Below are 23,277 nucleotides of genomic sequence, written 5' to 3'. Positions count from 1 at the left end.
AGTGTCTTAACTGGTTATAGGGAAAAAAGCTTTAATTAATTAAGCTGGAGATACTGGGAAGTAATGGTTGCATCATTTCCAAGAATTATTTTCTTGTTTTCAAATTCAGTCAGGGAACAAAGGCCTAAAAACAGCATCCTGGATAGGATGATGTAGGGCCTGATTTTTAAATAAACGAGTGGACAGAATCATTTGAACAGAAGATTGTTGTGACCAAAATAGTTCTTGAGACTTAGAAAACAAGATGTAAGCAGTAGTAAATTGTACAAACAGAACAAGATGGCAACCGTGCCGATCAAAGAGCAGCTTTCCCTGAGACTGGTCAGGAGCAGCTCCGTGGTCCACCCGGCCCCGTGGTCCACCTACCTGCTTAGCATACTCAAATCCAAAGAGAATTTGGAAACACCTCTTCACTCACCTCAAGGTGGGAAACAGTGTGCCTCTGTGGGCATGGCTCCATCCCTCACTCCTCAGTTTCCCTACCTGTCTCCCAGGGATTTCCACTTTGTGTCCTACTTTCAGTTACTTTATGTTGAATTCTTTTAGGCATATATATTATTTTCTTTTTATTAAGTAAAATAAAATTAATTTCCTAGAGGCAGAAATTATTTCAAAGTGTTATAAATGTTGCCTTACAGATTAGCGCAGTAATTTCAAAGTTTTTGTCTTAGAATATACTTATACTCGTTTTATTTATGCATATGAGTATTTTCCCTGCATGTATGTCTGTGTACCACTTGCATGCCTGGTGCTCACAGAGGCCAGAGAAGGTGTCAGATCCCCTAGACCTGGAGTTATAGATGGTTATGAGCTGCCATGAAGCGAGGTCCTGTGGAAAAGCAAGTGCTCTTAACCACTAAGTCATCTCTTCAGCCCCTGGACTTATCATTGAAGGTTCAAAGAGGTTTTGTTCATCTGAGGTCTGTCACTATTTACCATATTCAAAAATTCAAATGAGTATTTAAAAAATCATGCAAAATGACTTTGGTCAACCTAATTAAACAATAAAGTAGCATTTTACTTAAAATGTTGATTGTGTGAAATAAATAAACCAGTAAGAAGAGTGGTACTATATTTTATCAAATATCTTCAATTTTGGCTTAGTAGAAAGACAACTTGATTTTCACATCTGTTCCTATATCCGGTTGTAAAACAACATATTCATTAGTTGAGGTATATAAAGAAATTCAACTTTGCACAAACAAGTAGTTGGAAAAGAGGGTTTCTCTTAATAGCCTTTCTAGTTAACTGTGGACAGTCTTTGATATAACACCAAAATTTGACATGATGTTCCTTAAAAGTTAGTTGCAACAAGGACTTTGAATCTTGCATACTTTATTACTTTGTGAGTCTACTAGCCTCTTTTGTACCTTTTAGCACATGCATTATTTTTTTAATGCATTGGTCATTAGAAAATACTGGTCCCTTGAGTTAGGTCAACCTTCCAGATTTGCTAAACAATATCCAAAAAATATACTCATTCACATCACTATCAACCTCATGAGAAGAATCACTCTGTATTGTGAAATGTGGCTTCCAAAATTTAAATTTCACATGAAAACAAAATATTATTATTGATAGCAAAATACCTATGCCCATGAAATGACAGGGAATCTTAGTCTGTTTTCAAAACTGCAATAGCTACAGTCTGTCTATCAGTGATTCTCTCAAAATGGTATTCCAGGACAAAAGGTTAAGTCTGGTTAAGCCCACAACTCAAAGAACTACCCAGTTGCTTTTCTTGGAAGCAATTATGCTTCAATATGCACTTTTAAATATTTTACATGTACCGCTTTGTTTTATCACACAGAATCCATACACAGACACACACACACACACACACACACACACACACACACACACACAAGCCTCAAGGTTAAAAGTTAATCAAATGATTCATTTTCAGTCCTTCCATTGATTACCTGTGCATGGTGTCTGCTGAGGGCTGGCACCTGTCATTGCCATTGCTGGTCTATATTTTTCAATATACTGAAAAACACAAATAATATCTCTGTGTTACTACAAATGGAGTTTTGACCTCACAAATCAAGAAAATATCTTAGGAAACCTAGAGGCCCTTGAAACATGCTTAAAAACTGTCAAGCTACAGGATACAGGAATAAAATTGTCAAGAACTAATTTTTATTTTCCTCTTTCTTTTGCTCTGGCTAAATAGAGTTGAACTCACTTTGGCCTGATTTTTAAGGCTTTAACTCAGGAAGTTCTGTTTGCACATATGTAAATACAGACATTTGCTTAAGTTGCTCTCTGCTCATCATCAACATAGGCAGCTTGCATGTGCTGTACAGGGAGAGAGAGGACAAAGACGGGCAACATTGTTCCTGTACTGTGGGGGCTCATCAAGAAAGATGCATGTGAACAAACATATTCTCAGCTCCAATATGGGCATGAACACACAACCAGAAATCCTACCAGAGGGAGGCTGCCCTGGTGAGGGATTACTTGAGATGGGTATGTCTAAAGACTGCCAAGTAGGAGAGCTCCAGGCTGGAGACACAGGCCTTGAAGAGAAAGCATGAAGCCCACAGGAAGTAGGTCTTCCAACACTGTGAGAAACGTGGTCCATGAAAAGGAAGGTGTGCTGACGGACCTCTGGATGTGGGGCTGAGAGGCTGGGATGGAGAAGGGGCTTCTGCCCCTGACTGTTTGAATATTTGCCATGAGCTGAGATTTATTTTCTTTTTTATGAGGTTGGTAACTCTGGAGCTGTGGCAGTAGCTCAGTCAGTAGAGTGTGCTCCACAAACATAAAGAGTTGCTACCCATTACCCTTATAAGAAAGTCGGGCATGCTTCCAATCCCGGCACCGAGGATACAGAGTCAGATAATATCCCTGGGACTTGCCTAGCCTAAAACAATGAGCCCTAAATCCCGGTGAGATACCTTGTCTCAAAAATCAAGGTGGATGGCTCCTTAGGAACAACACCTGAGATTGACCTTTGACCTCCACATGGTCATGCACACGCATACTATGTACACCCCCAGTGTATGCATCTGCACACATACATTAACACACAAGGTAGTTAATTCTGAAAACAAGTATAGCAGGATAATTTTATTAGTCATATTTACTTATTTGATATATCTACCTTTTGGGTTTTTTGTTTTGTTTTGTTTTTTGTTTTTTTGAACAGGGTTTCTCTGTGTAGCCTTGGCTGTTCTGGAACTCACTCTGTAGACCAGGCTGGCCTCGAACTCACAGAGATCCACCTGCCTCTGCCTCCCAAGTGCTGGGATTAAAGGCATTCACCACCACTGCCCAGCTTATCTAGAACATTTTTATTGGCCTTTTAAGATATTTTTTTTATTTTATATGTATGAATGCTTTGCCTACATGTATGCCTGTGTACCACATGTGTGTCTAGTGCCCACGGAGGCCAGAAAAAGGCATCAGATTCCCCAGAACTGGAGTTACAGATAATTGTGAGCCACCATGTGGATGCTGAGAATCGAACATGGGTTCCCTGGAAAAGCAGCCAGTGCTCTTAACTGCTGAACCAGCCCCCCTTTTTTAGCCTTTTCATGTTTCTCTATTTTTTCTCAGTAGCACTTCTAAGAATAGTGAACTTGTCGTATGAAACTTTAAGAAAACAGTTTTAAAAATTACATGTAAATTAAACCTCATCTTTCTGACTTACACTTTTTGTTCCAAACTCTGTGGTGAGCCTTCCATCTGCAAAGGCTCCTCTGAATTCTGGTTGAAGTCACTCTCTGTGAAGGAACGTGGGGGATTTGTTGTGAGGGCTTACAGCTCTAATGTCAGAGGACACCGATGTTGGCCAGAACGGCCTCCTCCCCTTCGGAGCTACGTCCCCGTTCGTCTGCTTCCTGTTTCTGCTGCTGCTGCTGCTGCTGTGACAAAGCCACTCAAGGGCTGGTGAGATGGCTCATCGGACAGAGGACTTACCCTACAAGCCAAGGACCTGAGCTCAGTCTCTGCAGCCTGTGTAATGCTAGGAGAGAGCGGACTGCACAAAGTTGTCCTTTGACCGCCACATGTATACCATGACACATGTATCACCCTCCACATCACACACAATGATTTTTTTTAATTAAAAAATTTCAATTTAAGGGAGTTATTCCAGCTGGTAGTTCAAGGAGCCTCTCCGTCGTGGAGGAGATGGAAAGGCATGGGCCCTTACAGCAGCTGTCACATTGCATCCCCGATGCTACCCTTTAGATGCGTTTCTCCACTTACACAGTCCAAGCTCCCAACCAAAGAGTGGTGCCACCCACAGTGGGCAGGTCTCCCACTCTCAGTGCAATTGAGACAACCTCCCCCAGGCATGTCCAGACGCCGGCCTCCCAGGTGATTGTGGATTCCTCAAGTTGAAGATAGTAGTTGTCACACTTCTTGTTCTTAATGTTCTAACCACGGTTACTAAGAAAAGCTGCTTGGCCATGAATGCTCAGGCTGCAGTGTGTGTGTGTGTGCAGGGGACATGGCTCCATGGCACCAGGCCTTGCCAAGCCGCCGGTAACTGCAGTCCTGCCCAATCCTTCCTGCTTGTCAAGGAGAGACATGTCATTTTTCGTGTGTGTGTGTGTGTGTGTGTGTGTGTGTGTGTGTGTGTGTGTGTATGCGCAGAGAAGTTAAACAAGTTAAGATTATGAACCTGTGGAGAAAGTAGATCCTATAGGATGTATTTCTGCTGTCCATTTTTACTGGTAGAAACAACCACCCATGCACAATTCCAGAAAGATTAATTTAGAGACAAGGCAAAGCAAAGTAGAACTAATATTAGATAAAGAAACCGAAACACTGGTCACAGCAGAAACCCCAGCTAGGAGCGGCTGCAGTAAGTGACCGGAGGCCTGCGCTTCCTCGTTTCCAGAACTAAAGCTGGTGAGCGCATAGGTAGTTCCTTTGTCAAAACTGAAGGATTCATGGGAAGATGCCCTTTCCCTGGGACCAAAAGTGATACAAGAATTGATCAAATGATGCTTGTGTAAAGGAGCTAAACAGCACAATGGGGCCCAGCTTATAACAGACCCTTTACGAAAAAGTTAAGAGGAGTTTTTTGTTGTTGTTTTTGTTTTTGTTTTGTTTTGTTTTGTTTTTCAGAGCTGAGGACCGAACCCAGGGCCTTGCGCTTGTTAGGCAAGCACTCTATCACTGAGCTAAATCCCCAACCCCAAGAGGAGTTTTTGTGTGGACATCTGGTCCCACTGAATAGATGTCATGAGCTAAATACTATATACACTCCAGGACTGGCAAGCCGTTGCCACTGGCAGCTAGAGAAATATTGCCGAGTGTATGCTTTCTGGAGACTGTAGATACGGATGGCATAGGGAGGGGGCTAGAGGTTGCATGGTTAGTATGTCTTGGAGACCAGAGCAGGGTATTGTTTCACGTTTAGATGCAAGGAGGAATTGCCGAGAGTGAGAACTGTGAGTTACTGTCTGCATTTTTTTTTTTTAAAGTGGAAAGTACTGGAACAGAACAGACTGTATGTATCATGTGAAGTCAGGGTCTTCATCTCATGTGTGTCTTAGGTCACTGTGTGCTGTGTATTTGTTACTGTGGACAAGTGTAAAGGCTACTGCTGTGGCCACTAGGGTGTCAGTAGGCCCTGGTCACCCCAGGTTCACAGTACAACATACAGAAAATGACAAGATTATTCAACCCCCCCCCCACACACACAAACACAGCGGTAAGAATGTGTGGTCTGTCCTAATTGTCAGCTTGACTGGGTTGAGAAGGACGTAGGAGATTTGTAAAGCATGGCCCAGGATGTAGCAGAAAGGACAAGCGGGGAAGACCCCCCTGAATGTGGACAGCACAAGGCTGGGGGCTTGACTAGAGTAAAAGGGGGTCCGCTAACCAGAGCTCCTTCGTCTCCTCCCTCTACCCCTCCCCCTCCCTCCTCCTCCCACCACATGTGAGCTGCCCTGTTCAGTCACACTCTTCCGAGATCAACTAAAACCTCTGAACCGCTGTTTCTGGGACGTTTTTCACAGCACCAGCAAGTCTAACTGAAGAGAGTGGGTTATGCATGCTTCATGCTGCATGCTGCATGCTGCATGCTCAGCATCCTTAGACCATCTGGGAGCCATCATGCCTTTCTTTTTCATTCTGCTGCAGGAAGCCATGATGAGACCCATTAGCAGAGACTTAGGAACGCACTTTCCTGGTTTAGGGTCTTGTCATCTTTGTTTGCCTTCATTTTAAAACCTCTAGTCTAATCTGATTATAATGAAGGAGAAATCAAAGTGGTCTGGTTCTCAGCAGGCCACGTGTGGAGAGGAGCCAGGTGTCCCTGGTGGTCAGACTCAGTCTGCCCCTCAGAGAGAAGCTCATCTGAGGAATGAGTTAGGTATGGCTCCTTCCATTCTTGCTGTTTCTCTGAACAGATACCTCATATAAACGTACCACTCACTTATGGGAAACTTCAAAATAAGTTAGATTATTTCTGCTGTATGAATTATGTTGGGATCAGATCGTTAAGGTTATCTTTGAAAACATATAAAGGAGGCTGGGGTATGGCTCAATGGTAAAGCCGTTGACCAGCATGTAGAGGCCAGGGATTCAGTCCTCAGCAACATATACACACTCTGCATCCCCCCATTTCTGCACCCCCATCAAATGTAGCTAGGTGTGTTGTTACATGCATGCCCTTACTCCCAATACTTAGGAAGCAGCAGCAGGCCTATCCCTATGAATTCAGTTCCAGCCTGGCCTACATATATCTAGTCAGCAGGACTTGGGATGTGACTCACCTAGCATGTGTGATAGCCTAGCTTTAATCCCCAGATCCTTTGTGGGGGAGGGGACTTCAAAGAAGGCAGAGGCAGGTGGATCTCTGAGTCTAGATAACAATAGGACCGTGTCTTCAGGGGAAAGTCAGATGAACAGAGGATGCTTCTAAAAGACCATGATGCCACTCAGCTCTAGAGTCTCAGAGACGCAGCCGGGTGGGGAGACCCTTTCTGCTTGAACATACAGAAACTTGCCCTCCCCATATTTGGACACACACACATAGCCAAGACTTCGTAGCAGGCAGGGGAAGGAGTCCTGGGAGGATTTCCAACTACAGCTACTCGCAATGGCATGAGAAACAGTCTGGGGCGAGAAGGTTAGGCTTCTAATGTGGACTTCCAAGTCTTAGGAAGAGCAACAGGATGAGATAAAAGTCCGAGTTTTCATGTGAAAAACAGTTTTCCCCAGAAGTAGCAAACAGCCTAGAAATGAACAAGTCACTGATGGAAGAAGGCCCCTGACCGTTTGTTTCTCGTTTCAGATGACAGTCATGTCCCTCTCCAGGGACCTCAAGGACGACTTCCACAGTGACACGGTGCTCTCCATCTTAAACGAGCAGCGCATCCGGGGCATTTTATGTGATGTCACCATCATTGTGGAAGACACCAAGTTTAAAGCCCACAGCAATGTCTTGGCTGCCTCAAGCCTTTATTTCAAAAATATATTTTGGAGCCATACGATCTGTATTTCCAGCCACGTCCTGGAGCTGGATGATCTGAAAGCCGAGGTGTTTACAGAAATACTTAATTATATCTACAGCTCCACTGTTGTGGTCAAGAGACAGGAAACTGTCACCGACCTTGCCGCTGCGGGGAAAAAGCTGGGAATATCATTCTTGGAAGACCTTAGTGACCGCAGCTTCTCAAATTCCCCAGGTCCCTACGTAGTCTGCATTACTGAAAAGGGCGTGGTTAAAGAAGAAAAAAATGAAAAAAGGCACGAAGAACCAGCTGTTACCAATGGGCCAAGGATCACAAATGCATTTTCCATCATTGAAACAGAAAATAGTAATAACATGTTTTCTCCACTGGACTTGAGGGCAAACTTCAAAAAGGTGTCTGATTCCATGAGAACAGCCAGCCTCTGCCAGGAGAGGACCAGCGTCTGCCACGAGGCAGAGCCTGTCCGCACGCTTGCTGAGCATTCGTATGCTGTTTCTTCCATCACTGAGGCTTACAGGAGTCAGCCTGTGCGGGAACACGACAGCACTTTATCTGGTAAGACAGGAAAAGAAAACGACGACGACGCACTTGCCACAAAAGCAAAGCCATGCCGAAAGCCAAAGACCCCAACCCAGGATTCTGACCCAACTACAGAAAATGCACCACTGCTCCCAGTAACCAACCCAGAGGTTAATGACGAGAGAAGTCCACAGCCAGCTCCAATTCTGCCGCACTCAAAACCTCCCAGCCATGAAGGAGATGTCCATTTTCCCAGGGAAGAGGAAAAGCAACCCCCTGATATTCCTGGTCCAGCAGCAGCAGAGGTCCCGCCCCTTGTTTATAACTGCAGTTGCTGTTCCAAATCCTTTGACAGCAGCACACTGCTCAGTGCCCACATGCAGCTCCACAAGCCAGCCCAGGAGCCTTTGGTATGCAAGTACTGCAACAAGCAGTTCACCACCCTCAACAGGTTGGATCGGCATGAACAGATCTGTATGAGGTCTAGCCACATGCCCATCCCAGGAGAAACCCAGCCGTTTTTAGAAAACTACCCCACTATTGGACAGAATGGAAGTGCGTTCACAAGTCCGGAATCCTTAGTACCAGAAAACAGGATTGGTGAACTTGCCAGCGCTGGGAGTGCCTTGCCAGACGCGGACCACATGGTGAAATTTGTGAACGGGCAGATGCTCTACAGCTGCACTGTGTGCAAACGTAGTTATGTGACTTTATCCAGCCTCCGAAGGCATGCAAATGTGCACTCGTGGAGAAGAACATACCCCTGCCATTACTGCAACAAGGTCTTCGCACTGGCCGAGTACAGGACACGGCATGAAATCTGGCATACTGGAGAGAGGCGGTACCAGTGCATATTTTGTCTCGAAACTTTTATGACCTACTACATACTAAAAAACCATCAGAAGTCTTTTCATGCCATAGACCACAGACTCTCCATCAACAAAAAAACTGCAAACGGAGGCTTGAAGCCTCCTGTCTATCCATACAAACTTTACAGGCTCTTGCCTATGAGATGCAAGAGGGCACCTTATAAGAGCTTCCGGAATTCTTCCTACGCCACTTCTCGAGAAAACAGTCAACGGAGTGTGTCTGCGCCGGATACGTTTGTTGTTCTGAATCTGCAAAGCTCTGAAATGCCCACACTGAACTTACAAGATGGCAGAAACCCCTTGACCAGCAGCCCCGCCATCCCCGTGGAAACACCTGCACATGAGGGCACACCCACTCCCGCCAAAGTGAAAAATACAGAAGGCTTCAAGTGGAAAAAGGAGGCACTGAAAACTGACCTTGTCAAGAACTTTGATTCGACTGAGGTGTCAGTTTCTTCCACTGGAAACTCTGTCAGTGCCAGCCTCCAGGCGGAGCCCACCCATGTTTCATCTGGGGGGAAAGGCAGCGAGCTGAACTCAGCCTCTGTGATCAGCTACAGTGGCCCGGTGCCCTCTGTCATTGTACACAGCAGCCAGTTCTCATCGGTGATCAAACACAGCAATGCAGTTGCCGCCCTGACCAGCAACCACGAAGCTCCGGCACAACCTGTCATCAGTCCGTCCCTGAAGGAGGATAGCAGGCCCGAGGCAGAGAAAGCCAGCAAACTTGCAGGCAGGCCCAAAAGCGTGAAGGAGAAAAAGAAAGCTATTCCATGTAACAAGGGAGAAATAACAGAGGAGGCGAAACACATTGCCGATCATGGGGGGTCTTTGGGCAGAACCACTGATGTCGCCGAAGGAACCAGTAAAATCGAAACGTACATTGCAAAACCTGCTCTGCCAGGCACCTCCACAAACAGCAACGTTGCACCCCTTTGTCAAATAACGGTGAAAATTGGGAATGAGGCCATTGTGAAAAGGCATATCCTTGGGTCAAAGCTGTTTTACAGAAGAGGGAGAAAACCCAAGTATCAAACGCAGGAGGAGCCGTTGCCTCAGGAGAGTGACCCAGAAACCCACGGGGACAGCCTTGGGCTTTGCCAGACTGAATGCGTAGAGATGAGCGAAGCGTTTGATGACGCGAGTGACCAGGATTCCACTGATAAGCCGTGGCGCCCGTACTACAACTACAAGCCCAAGAAGAAATCCAAACAGTTGAGAAAAATGAGAAGAGTCAAGTGGAAAAAGGAACATCGGAGCAGAAGCCCCAGCAGGAGGCGCAGATACCCAGCTGAGCTGGACCGGGCAGAGGCGAAGCCACCTCCCGATAAGGCTTTGGAAGAAGAAGAAAATAAAGAGATGCCCAAGCTACAGTGTGAGCTCTGTGACGGCGACAAAGCAGCAGGGGCGGAAGCGGAAGGCAAGCCCCACCAACATCTCACGGTGAAGCCTTACATCTGCGAGCTCTGTGCAAAGCAGTTCCAGAGCCCCTCCACTCTCAAGATGCACATGAGATGCCACACTGGAGAGAAGCCGTACCAGTGCAAGACCTGTGGGCGGTGCTTCTCGGTGCAAGGGAACTTACAGAAACACGAGCGCATCCACCTGGGCGTGAAGGAGTTCATCTGTCAGTATTGTAACAAGGCGTTCACGTTGAACGAGACGCTCAAAATCCACGAGAGGATCCACACTGGGGAAAAACGTTACCACTGTCAGTTCTGCTTTCAGGGTTTTTTGTATCTTTCCACAAAAAGGAATCATGAGCGGAGGCATGTTCGGGAGCATGATGGGAAAGGCTTTGCTTGTTTCCAGTGCCCCAAAATATGCAAAACAGCTGCTGCCCTCAGAATGCACCAGAAGAAACATTTATTCAAGATCTTAAGTAAGCAGGAAAAAATAGGTGACATGTGCCATGAAAACTCAGATCTCCTGGAGAGTCAACTGGGCACTGATTCGGAAGACAGTGACCAAAGGGATGATATACAAACCTTTGCCGAAAATGTCGAGTGACGACAACAACAGTTAGAAAAGTCCTCAAAAAGTTGTTTGTGAGATTGTTTTTCAGGTTTTTTTAAGTTTAGTTTTGTTCACTTAATAGTCACAGAGGAGTGGAGAGGGGGAGTTAATTCTCATGTGTGTAAACTTAAAAAAAAAAAAAAAAAAGGATCCTAGCACCTACTTTGGGTTTTATCATTCACTTCACACAGAGTGCATAAAAACAAAATAGCTGAATTCTCTAAGGACCCAAGTATTTGTGAAGGCTAATGAAGTTCTGAGCTGTGGTATTTTGAACAGTGAAAAAAAGCAGCTGAGTTTTAGCCTAATTTAAAACTTTCCCGTGAGGGCTAATGAGGACTGCTGAACTGTTGTTAGTCACTGGAGAAAACAAGGGTCAGAATCGTGAAAACGGCATCTCTGAGATGAGTGTGTTCAATGCTAACTGAGCTATGACAGTATTTATTCCCATCCAGTTTCTGCACTATTAATCTTTGTTTAAATTAATGGGTATTTACAAAATACTTAACAATATAACTGAAAATATGTAATGGGTAGCCTAAAGTAGGACATTCATACATCCTCTAGAACTACTTTTCTGCAACATAAACCTTGTAAAATACATATATGAATCGCTATACTATAACTGTCTGTGACCCTTGTAGAGAACCATAATGAGCAATAGACCTGCAAATAATGAGGACTGGTGTCGAAATCAGTAGAGCATTTGGAATCTGACTTATGAGCATGTGTGTGCTTCTCGATGGAATGCTGTGCTATCCTCTTAAAGTATGGCTGAGCTGTTATTAGAACTGGTCTACTCAAGTCACACAAAACATAAGTCATGCCTTATCTATGGGGAAAGCCTTCCCACAATTACCTGAGATTACCTATGCCGTATAAACCTTTGCAGTGGCCACACCTCAGAGAATGAAGAATGGTCAAATTCTTCTGAACTCTCTGCAGTCTTCCAGTCATCCCAAGGCCATGGATGTTGGGGGCTATTCCACACAGACTTAAGGGGTCATATAATCTTGATGTCTCCCATTCTACTGAAGGAGTATGCAAGAGGTTGAGTACAAGACATACCTCTGTGCTAGTGAAGTTTCAGGCACTTGGAAACAGCTGAAAGTCTAATGCCTCAATTGTACACCTTCTTGGAGATGATGCAGCCCACAGGTACACACTAGCTGAAAGGACAGCAGAAGCCCCTCCCCCACTGGTGACATGAGCACAAGGGGAAGTGACCACCTTCCTTGCCTCAAACAGCAGCGTTGTTTTTGAGGGATGGGGAGATAGGAGGTGCAGGGACCGGGTTCTGCTCCTTACTAACAGGACTCAGAAGCATCCACAAAGCCAGATGCTGTCCTCATGTTGGCAGACATCTAGTTCCCTAGATGTTAAAGCCTCACTTACGTTTCTAAATCGTTTTTTATATTGATGCAAACTGTCGACAGACATTGCCCTCAAAAGTCAATTTGCCCTTCAGGATGTTCGTTCATGTGGACTAGTATCTTGGTAAGCTGGAACTCATGATTCTTACTGTTAAAACTGCCAGAATCGGAGGGAGGGAAGGAGAGAGGGAGAGCACATTCCTATCTTCCTTCAATCACCAGTGTGAGCAGAATTCAGAACAGTTCGAGAGTGGCCAGCAGCCACTCCTGTTCCCTGGATTTGGTAGATGGAAAACCTGGAAGGTTGTCATTATGTCTGGAAGGTTGTCATTATGAAGAAGTAGCTCAGAGGACTCCAATTTCTTCCAACAAATGTTGTGGTGTGTCCATGAAGAAGATTTAGTGTGGTTTGGGGTAGGCAAGAAAACATTTAAACACCCAGGAAAAAGGACATGATTCAAGGTGACCTTTTTATACTGTAGTTGTTAAGCAACTCCAATATTGTATCTGCATTTATCATTTGTTCATCTACTTTCACCTACATACAGTATTATATATTAGAGGAAAATGGGGAAATGCAAACAAATTCAACTTTATTTTAGCCATTGTATATATGTACACCCACACCATTCACTTGTTTTGTTAAGGATGTAGTCACAAAGGGCTTATGAAAATCACTTTTGAATTAATAATTAGATGACAAGCAATCCTATGATCCACTAATTTGTTCTATCTCAGTTAAGATTATAAAGCAATCAGTTATGTATTTAAGTTGTTTTGATTTAACTACAAATATAAAGTTATATGTACTAATGTCTCTCAGCCCCTTATATGTGGATATTTTTTAAGTGGACTTGTATGCTGATAATTATAGACCAAAGTAAATATGGCAGAATATTTATACATAAAAAATAATTTTGCAAATATTTTCTATAATTGTATTATTCATTTAAAATGTTGATAGCTTGTGTTAGTTTCAGGGAGGGGTGTATATTTTGATAAAATACTTGACTTTGTAATTCTGTATATTCTATACAATTTATAGCAGAGCCATTTTAAGACAACTGGTTACATTTTTTTTGATTGTGAAAATGTTATGAGTGGTGTTTAAGTGTGCATCGAGTACATAACGACCAAGTAGAATTAAAGTAAGTGTAAACAGTGAACATACTGTATGCTGTACAAGACACATTTGTCATTTGCTGTTTTAGCATCTGTATTTTGGTTAGAAGATATTATTAAATGCAGATGTTAAGGATTGGAAAGGTCTAATTTTATTTTTAGAAATAATATCAATTTCTTTTGCTTGATTAAAATAGCTTATTCCTACCTTAAGTCTCTTTTATAAATGTCTTAGTGTTAATTCTTTGATGCAGCTGTTTCATCCTGTGAGTCATGGCTTTGTTGCACACAAACTCATTCAATAATTGTTTCCTTGCGTACATTTCATGGGACCTACATGCTTAGGACCTATAAACTGTGATATTAACAAAATGCAGACCAGACGTGGTGGCGCACGCCTTTAATCCCAGCACTCAGGAGGTAGAGGCAGGTGGATCTCTGAGTTTGAAGCCTTTGGTCTACATAACGAGTTCCAGGCCAGCCAGAGCTACCACAAACAACAACAAAAACTGAGTAAGAAACATTGAATGCTCTAGTAAATGAGTGTTGGGATCAGCCTGATGTGATGACGGTATCTCAGAGTGAAATACTCACTTGAAAGTATTCTGGTCTCACAGAGAACAAATTATATTATTGAATCCCAGGCTCTTAGCAGTGTCTTTACATCTAGGCTTTCATTATCAACCCCCGCTTCTGAAGAGAACCCCATTACCTATTTTGTAGTGAATTTGAAACAGTTCCTCAGCTTGACAGGGTATGGTTTGCCTGATTCCAAATTCCATATGTTTGAACTTTCTCGGCCCTTTTAATAAAAATGCGTATAGCAAACTGGAGAGTGAAGGGACAAGACAGTCTGGCAGCTTTGGAATGTTCTAGAGGCTTCTGTGGAGTGGGCCGAAGGAGGCTGTGTCTAACTCGGTGTCACATGTCCTTAGCTGCTCTTATGGTCTAGAGACATTGCCCCCATAAAACCTGTTTCCAGAGTGTCTATTTGACTGTTTTTTCAGACAATGGTGTGAAGTTATAATTTCATGCCTCTATCAGCCGGAAATCTGTCACATGAAGAAAAGTGTTCCATTGCCACAGACTGTATTCCTAATCTTAGCTGGCCGTCCTGCGGCAAATGCAGTCAGTTGTGAAGGGAAATGTGGAAAGAGGGTTCTGAGGGTCAGAGAATACAACCCACCATCACCAGCAAAGAAGTTCACATTTTTAACACTCACCCGTGGCTACTTACTGCACCGCTTTTCTATTTGAAGGACAAACAAACCAGATTTACCCAAAAACTGATGACTGCTATCCACTAAAAACCAACTGCATTATCTAGTAGCCAGGTATGATGGTACATACCTTTTATCCTAGCTGGGAGGCAGAGGCAGGTGGATCTCTGTGAGTTAGAGACCAGGCTGGTCTACATAGTGAGTTCTGGGACAGCCAGGGCTATTCAGACCCTGTCTCAAAAAGTAAAAGCTGGTAGTAATTAAGGTACACACATTAAAAGTATTTAAAATAAGTCAGATGAGGCAATGCCATTGGTACGTATTTTTAAAAATTCACATTTCAGTTACCGCCTCGTTGATGTGGCTTTCCTCCATCGCCCATCGATCTCTTTGCAAGGATGCATCCAGTTTGGATTTTGTCCGTACCAGAACCTTTTACCCTCTCTCTCACCAAACCCTGGCCATCTATTGACTTCCTTTCAGATAGAATTTCTTTTTCCCTCCCTGGTTTGCACCCTGTGGCCCCAATTCTTCTAGAAATATGGTCACTGAGCAGGTATGTTGACATGTGGTAATCTCTCCAATTATAGACAATGGATGGCAAACCTAGTCATGTTAGAACTGCTACGTTTATTATTTAGCAATAGCAAAGGCACCAATAGCATAGCAAATGTTTTCGTGGGCGAAGGAGATAGCTCAGTTAATAAAAACAGCTGCAATCAAGTCTAACAGCTGGGTTCAATCCCTGAGGCCCACGTGGTGGAAGGAGAGAACTGACACCCGTAGGTTGCCCTCTGACCTCCATACATGAGCACAACACACACACACACACACACACACACACACACACACACACACACACACACACTAAATTATTTATTTATTTATTTATTTTGGTTTTTGAGACAGGGTTTCTCTGTGTAGCTTTGGAGCCTGTCCTGGAACTCACTCTGTAGCCCAGGCTGGCCTTGAACTTACAGAAATCAACCTTTCTCTGCCTCCTGAGTGCTGGGATTAAAGGCATGTGCCACTACTGCCTGGCTTAAATATTTTTAATGTTTCTAAAAAAAAAAATCAAGGTTATGTCTTTTGAGTAATTATAGGTGTAGGTATTTTTTGCCTAACATTCAAAACTTTTGTAGGTAGAGACTTTAAAAGATGGATCAATGCTAACATATATAGAGTTCTTTTCTGGCTGTTGTTTGGTTTTGCTTGGGGTTTTTGAAAACAGGATCTGGCTATGTAGGCCAGGCTTGCCTCAAGTCTAAGATCCTCCTCCTTCCACTCCCCACATGCTGTGATTACAAGTGGGCCTGAATGTCGTGGGATATCTGTACACTGTGTAAAAGATATATTGTCATTGGTATAATAAAGAACTGAATGGCCAATAGCTAGGCAGGAGGTATAGGTGGGACTTCCGGGCAGAGACAGAAGAAGTAGGAGGAATCTAGGTGTAGAGAGAGTCAGACATACAGAATGGAAGAAAGGTAAAAAGCCATGAGGCAAAACATAGATTAATATAAATGGGTTAATTTAAGTTATAAGAGCTAGTGGGACAAGCCTAAGCTAAGGCCAGACTTTTCATAATTAATAATCAATCTCCATGTTGTTATTTGTGAGCTGGTGGCCCAAAGAAAAGTCCGTCTACACCTTAATATACTTAATTCTGAATATTATGCATTTTGTCTAGGCTTGGGCCATAAAGATGAGAGGCAGCATGTATGTTCCAGGTACTTAAGTCTCATGAAAGAGGCTGATGAAGCAACGGACAATTAGGAAATTGACCCTGAGCTCCTAAGGGTTCAAAACCAGAGCAGAAAGAAGTTCTGAGGGGGCCCCCACCTTTACGGGTCAGGTCCAAGTTGGTATGATTGGAACAAAGGAGCCATAAGTAGATGTAAACTGTTAAAAAAAAAAAAAAGTCTGTGGGTAAGCCTGCTGGACAGGCAGGGAAAGGGCACATAGCAGGTCTCTGTGGACCTTAGCACAGCATTGAACTTCTTTCTCTTCTAACACATGGGGACTGTGGTGGAGCTGGGGAGGGACTGAGTGGGAGGGGACATGGGCGGAGAGGTACCAAAAGTTCCAAACAAGGTGAGGCCCTTTGGAGGGCTGGCGCAGAAATGGAAAGTACCCGGTGCTTTTGAGAGAATCACTCTTCCTGTGGTGTAGTGAATAGACCACCAGAGAGGACAAGGCCAGAGACAGGAGAGCAGATGAGAGATTGAGAATGGGTGGGTGGGAGGTGGAAGTGACTTAGATGAGGCTGAAAATGGAAAACAGAAGAACGTTAGAAATAGTAAGGGCATGTCACATTCTGGACATATATTTTTAGATCTTTCACTGTGGAAATTTTCAAATGTGCACCTCCCAAGTATCCAAAATCCTATGCCAACAATTAGTTACCAATCACAGTTTAGTTATCTCTCCCCAGCTCTCCCTCTCACTGTATTATTTTAAAGTCTGGCCTGGCCTGGACAGCATACCATTTCATATGACTAATGCCCCAGGCTCATTCTAACAAGTAAAGAGCGGGCTGGAGAGATGGCTCAGCACTTAGGAGCACTGGCTGCTCTTCCAGAAGACCCGGGTTCAAGTCTCAGCACCCACTTGGCAGCTTACAACCATCTGTAACTTCAGTTCCAAGGGATCTGACATTCTCTTCTGGCCTTCTCGGGCACCAGGAATGTGTGTAGTGGTGCCCATACATACAACACTCATATAATAATAACACTCATATAATTTCATAAAATAAGAAATAAATCTAAAAACATTATTTATTTATTTATTTATTTAGGTTTTTTTGGTGGTTTTTTTTGTTTGTTTGTTTTTGTTTTTGGCTTGGTTTTTTTGTTTTGGTTTTTCAAGACAGGGTTTCTCTGTGTAGCTTTGTGCCTTTCCTGGAACTCGCTTTGGAGACCAGGCTGGCCTTGAACTCAAGAGATCCACCTGCCTCTGCCTCCCAAGTGCTGGGATTAAAGGTGTGCGCCACCACCGGCCAGCTAAAAACATTTTTTAATTAATAGTTACCAGCACAGGAGATAGCTGTCAGTAAAGTACTTCCACTCAAGGCTGACCACTTGAGTCTGGATTCTGAGCATGCATGTAAAAAGCTGCATACATACACCTTGTCCCTGCTCTGGGGAAGCAGAAACAAATCAATCCCCAAGACTCGTTGGCTGGCCAGCCTAGCCAAATCAGTGAGCTCCAGGTTCAGTGAGAGACTCTGATTGAAAAAGTGAGGTAGAGCATCATGAAGACACGTGACATCAACTTCTGTCCTCTGCATGGGAGTACACACTCATGCATGCATGTATGCGTGCACGCGCACACACACACTCACATACACCCACATGCCCAAGTACACATGCACAAATATCACTCCCACACACACACAAATGTTACTTCATATGAAATTTCATCAGCTACATTTTTTTGTTATTATTATCTTGGGCTAGTGAGATCACCATGACCTTCATGGCTTTGGATGTGACCTGGCTGGGGTAACGGGAATGAAGAAATGAAGGGCACACATAGAGAAAGACTGGGATTGACCAGGTGATGCTCCAGCAGCAGCCTGGAAACTCAAAGGCGTTTACTAAACACAACACAAACAAGGAGTGAGTGAGCTAATCAGTGCGGATGTCTGTAGGGGAGCAGTCTGACCTGGAGTCACCTGGGAGAAGGAAGGGGTGGTAGATACTTTCTGCACGCAGGGTCAGCATCTGCACTGGGACCAGGGGAAGACCTTGCCACTGCTTGGAGCCTGACCAGGGAAGGTCTTGTCTTTCCCGTGGGTCTGAGGCATGAGGGTCCTTGACATGACAGTGCTCATGTGAACAATACATTCACTCAGTACTTCATCTGCTCCCCGCAGAGATGGGTGACAGCACATTCTGCTCTTGAAGAGGAGCCAAGTTTGATTCCCAGAACCCACATCAGGCGGCTCACAACCACCTGTAACTCCTGCTCCAGGGGATCCACAGGCCATGGCCTCTGCAGTTCACGTGCACATACCTTCTCTTGCCCCTGTCCCATATATACACATAACGAAAAACAATAAAAATAAATCTTTTAAAAATTCTATTACCATAACTGTCGTGATGTTTTATAATTTAAATCATAATTTGAGGTCTACAGTATAATTTTCTGATCCATAAGTCCCCCTCTCTACCTCTTCTTTTTAAAATGTAGTCTGCTAGGCTGTTCACAGTGTAGGCATTAGCAAGGAAACTTCCTCAGTGGAGCCATATTCTTCCTTTAGAAAGCACACAATATTGAAGACATTGAGTATATTTGGAAGACAGATTTAATAGTTTTTGTTGGTGTTTAGGTACCAGGAGGTAGGAAAAATGAATCAAGGATGACTGTTTCAGCCTGAGCAACTGGAAGGATGGAGTTACCTACAGACAAGCAGACACACAGTCAGAGATTCAGAAGATGTGACTGGTTGCAGGTGTGTCCTCAGTCCCATGAAGCAGAGATGCGTTAGGTACCAAGAATACAGGAGGAGAAGCTGAGGACCATTTTCACTATCCAGTGGGAAACACGAAAAAAATGAGTAATTACCACCACTTTTAAGAGCTATGAGGAAGAGGGTCAAGGTTCTAGGAGACCATCTAATGGGGTAACATGTCCAAAACTGGCCTTAAAGAAGCAGCATTTGAGATGAGATCTTAGAGACGAGTAACAGCTAACAAGAGGAGAGCTTCTGGCCTGCGACCTGCTGTGTGCTGAGCTCTGCCTCTGGAGAGATCACAGTGCACAGGAGATCACTTGGGACCAGAAAGCAAGAGCAATGAGCTTGAGATCGAACTGAAGGACAAAGGGCTGCAGGGCGGGGCACCTTTCGGGTTATGACGAAGATTTGGGTCTTGTATGAGAAGCGACATGGAGGCACTGAGGTGACGATGTGACTCGGTGTTTACTTAGCATGTGTGAGCCCCTGAGTTCAATCCAAAGGAAGAAACAGAAGGGAGGGAGGGAGGTACTGATGGGGAAAGGAGGAAAGAGTAGACCAGTGAGAGGCTTTAAGCAAGGTAAGACAAGTTAGTGTGTGTGTGTGTGTGTGTGTGTGTGTGTGTGTGTGTGTGTGTGCATGTGTGCATGTGTGTGCATGTGTGTGAAGGTCAGAGGGGAACCTCGGGTGTTGTTCCTCAGATACTGTTCACTTTGGGTTTTTGAGACAGGGTCTCTGTCTAGCCTGGAGTTTAACAAGTAGAGTAGGCCAGCTGCCAGTGACCCCTAGGCATTCACTTGTCTCTGCCTCCCCAGTGCTGAGATTACAAGCACACAGGACTACACGCTCCCATTTTTAAAAAATGTATTTTCAATTAAAATAGGATTAGATCACTTTCCCCTTTTCCTTTCCCCCTCTAGGTTTTTCTAGACACCCTCCCTCCAACACCTCCCAAGGCCCCTCTCTCAAATCCAGAGCCTCTATTTCTTTGATTATTATTGTTACATATATATTATATATGTAAACAAAAGGCCGAAACAATGGCAATATCAATAGGCATGCTAATGTGGAAGAGGGAAATTTTCATGGGTCCCCATCCCCTGTCAAAACAAAACATAGGCAACTAATGCCTGCCAGGAGAGGGTATTGCAGAATATTATTTTAAGGTGTGTTTACTTTTGTTTATGTGCATTTGTAAAGCTGTGTTACTTTGCCAGTCTAAAACACCTGATGGTCTAATAAAGAGCTGGATGACCAATAGCGAGGCAGGAGAGAGAGAAATAGGTGGGGCTGGCAGGCAGAGAGGATAAATAGAAGGAGAAATCTGGGAAGTAGCCAGAGAAGGAAGAGGACTCCAGGGGCCAGCCACCCAGCTACACAGAAAGTTACAGAATAAGAGTAAGAATTACAGAAGTAAGAGAATGGGAAAAGCCCAGAGGCAAAAGGTAGATGGGATAATTTAAGTTAAGGAAAGCTGGCAAGAAACAAGCCAAGCTAAGGCTGCTCATTTATAAGTAAAAATAAGCCTCTGTGTGATTTATTTGGGAGCTGGGTGTTGGGCCCCCCCAAAGAGTAAAGAACAAAAACAAACTACAAAAAGAGGGAGAATTAGCTTCTGCCAGAGAGGAGCTCCTTTATTGGTTATCCAGTTTTGTCTTGTTTTTTTTTTTGTTTTGTTTTGTTTTGTTTTTGTTTTTGTTTTGTTTTTTGTCTTGTTTTTGTAAATGTGAGTCCTGGAAATCAAACTCAGGTCCTCATGCTTGAGCGGCAAACACTTCACTTAGTGAGGTAACTTCCCAGGCCCAAGGGAAGGCATTTTAATCACTGTCTTATTATAAAAGAATCTCTGTGATTAGGTATCATGAGCCACACCTTTAATCCCAGCACTAAGAAGGCAATGGCTGGTGACTCTCTCTGTGAGTTCATGCTTAGCCTGGTCTACATAATGAAACACTGTGTCATCCCCCACCCCATCCCCCAAACCCATCCCCCGTGCACCCTCCTCCCCCTCCCCCCCGCCACCCCAAAAAAAAATCACTGTGTCTGAATGTGGAAAACACCTTGAAAGGCTGTGGTGGGTCAAAAGCAGCCATTGGAAAGTGACTGTGAAAGGTGATAGTGGGTCAGATTGTACATCTGCAGTGACAGAGAGGAGATATTTAGGAGGTAAAATCAGCAGGACTTGGTGCTGGGTTGGATTTGAGACATGAGGGTTAGGGAGGGATCAGGGATCAACTTTTGGCAATGAAAGACTTCCCCCGTGAAGCCTCAATGAGAAAGGGGCCAGAGTTCCAGAAAACTCCAGTATCTGAAAGATGAGTCAATAGATGCTCCACTCAAACGGGTCACCTATGGAGAAGGCCAAAGCTTAGAAGAGAGTCAGAGTCTGTGGGACAAGCCAGTCTCTGGAGAGATCAAGTTCCTTCAGTGCTCTCTGCTGCATAATATCACAGTCTGAAAGTCAGTCAGTTACACTCACACACATCCTGGTCCCTCTACCGGAAGGGCAAGGAATTGACATGTCAGCTAGAAAACTTCACGTGAGCTGCCAGGCATTGCCACAGCAAAGCTGACTCATCTCTGGAATGGCTGCTTTCTCTCCCACACTCCAACAACCTGACACCACATACAGGAGGAGAATAGAACATAATTAAGACCGTTAGGCCTGATGTATAGCTTTTAAATATTCAGACACACAATATACAGAACCACAGCTGTATGCTTCTCTCTGTAAAATTGGGGTTGGGGAGGGGTTGGCTGTCACCACTCCCACACACTGCAGTCCTTTCATCACACTATGTCTGTGTACAGCTCCTGGCCATATTAAAATGTTCTCCTATGCCCGCAGTCATTTCTCAACACTTAATTGGAAAGGTTCTGCCTTGCGGTGCTGTTGGGAGATGGCCCCTTCGGCCTCTGCTCTTTTTGTCTGGGACCTCACTGCTACTCTGTGGGAGTGGATGAGATCCTGGATAAATGTGTGCTGTTGATGTGACCATAGCCGTGTCAAGGACACCAGTGCCTCAAACCCATGGGAATGACAAAGCCTTCCCTTTGTCCTTGTGCAGATGTTGATAGTGTGTGCAGAAAGGTATGGGCTCCAGCTTCCTTCTACCCAATGTTTACAGCCGAGAAAGCTCCCCTACAGAGATCTCCTACCAGGATAAGCTAAACCTGCCTCCTCGTTCAGATATATATATATCTGAACCTCCTCAATTCAGATGTATAAAATAAATGCACCAAGTTTCTGGGCTGCTGCTGGTGTGTCTCCATCAAAGCATACAGCCTGCCTGACCTCAGCTTTTCTGTACATATGTCTATCTGTCTGTATGTCTGTCTGTCCTTTCTTCATTCCCTCATTGCTCCAGTCAGGTCAACCCTACAGCCGTTTGGGTCTTGACATGCTCTCTGCGGAAACCATCCTCAACTCGGCATCTGTGTCAAGCTCCATCCAGTAGAGTGGAGCCCAGAGGTAGTTTCCTCAGCACCATCCTCCCAGGAACTGTATAGTGATATCAAGATGAGACACCTACTGAACAGCTGATCTGCCCTCCAGGGTGACCAACATTCCAGTTTGCCCAAGACGGGGCGCTGCTCCCAGCATGCAGACCTTCAGCACTGAAACTGACACGGTTCTAGGCAAACTGGGATGGATGTTTGGTCACTGTAATGGGAAGTCTCTCTAGAAAGGTGGGACTCAAGGGGAAGGAATTAGCAATCATAACAGAAGGAGAAGTAACTGGGGGAACTTAAATCAACGAGAAGCGAGGGGCCACAGAGAAATGTGCCCTGGCTCTCCAGGTCTGGGCTGGGAGGATAGAGGGGATAACCCCAGGGTTCACTTGCAGGTCCTACTGGAGTCCTTCAGTCAACTCACATGGATCCATCCACTCCCGGTCCTCTGAAGGGCTGAGCACAAAAGGCTGCCCACACAAGGCATTTCCCCCAGAAGTTTGAAGAGTCCAAAGAGCTGGCCTTTCCAAGTCTTCTCAGTGTGGTGGATACCTGTGGGTTTTCCTGCTGAGCCCTTTCCTATTTTTAGGAGGAAAGCCCCTAAATTTCCTTCAGAAGCCACCCTTACCCTCTTCTTCAGCAGCCCCACTTTACAAACATATCTGAAATCAGGATCAGGTGATTGGGGCCAGAGAGGGATCTCACCAAGAACCTTTCTGGTGAGACAGAAACAGTTTTTCGCCATAAGGAAAGGACAGACAGTCTAGTGTTATAAGATCAACAACATAACTGAATATAGATTGA

At 44.4% G+C, this 23,277-nt stretch overlaps 1 protein-coding gene across 1 annotated transcript in view; it reads left to right on the top strand.

Annotated features, from left to right (window-relative positions):
* Positions 1-13,554, top strand: part of Zbtb38 (zinc finger and BTB domain containing 38) — a 37,809-nt gene extending 24,255 nt beyond the window's left edge. Inside the window, exon 3 of the mRNA XM_076576870.1 lies at positions 7,262-13,554. Coding sequence (XP_076432985.1) covers positions 7,262-10,840 — 3,579 coding nt within the window. The 3' untranslated portion in view covers positions 10,841-13,554. The remainder of the gene's footprint in view (positions 1-7,261) is intronic.
* The last annotated feature ends 9,723 nt before the right edge of the window (positions 13,555-23,277 follow it).

This window comes from Peromyscus maniculatus, chromosome 7 (assembly GCF_049852395.1).
Source record: "Peromyscus maniculatus bairdii isolate BWxNUB_F1_BW_parent chromosome 7, HU_Pman_BW_mat_3.1, whole genome shotgun sequence".
NCBI classification, from domain to species: domain Eukaryota; kingdom Metazoa; phylum Chordata; class Mammalia; order Rodentia; family Cricetidae; genus Peromyscus; species Peromyscus maniculatus.
The sequence above is the reverse complement of the archived record's forward strand: the minus strand, read 5'-3'. Positions and strand labels throughout refer to the sequence as shown.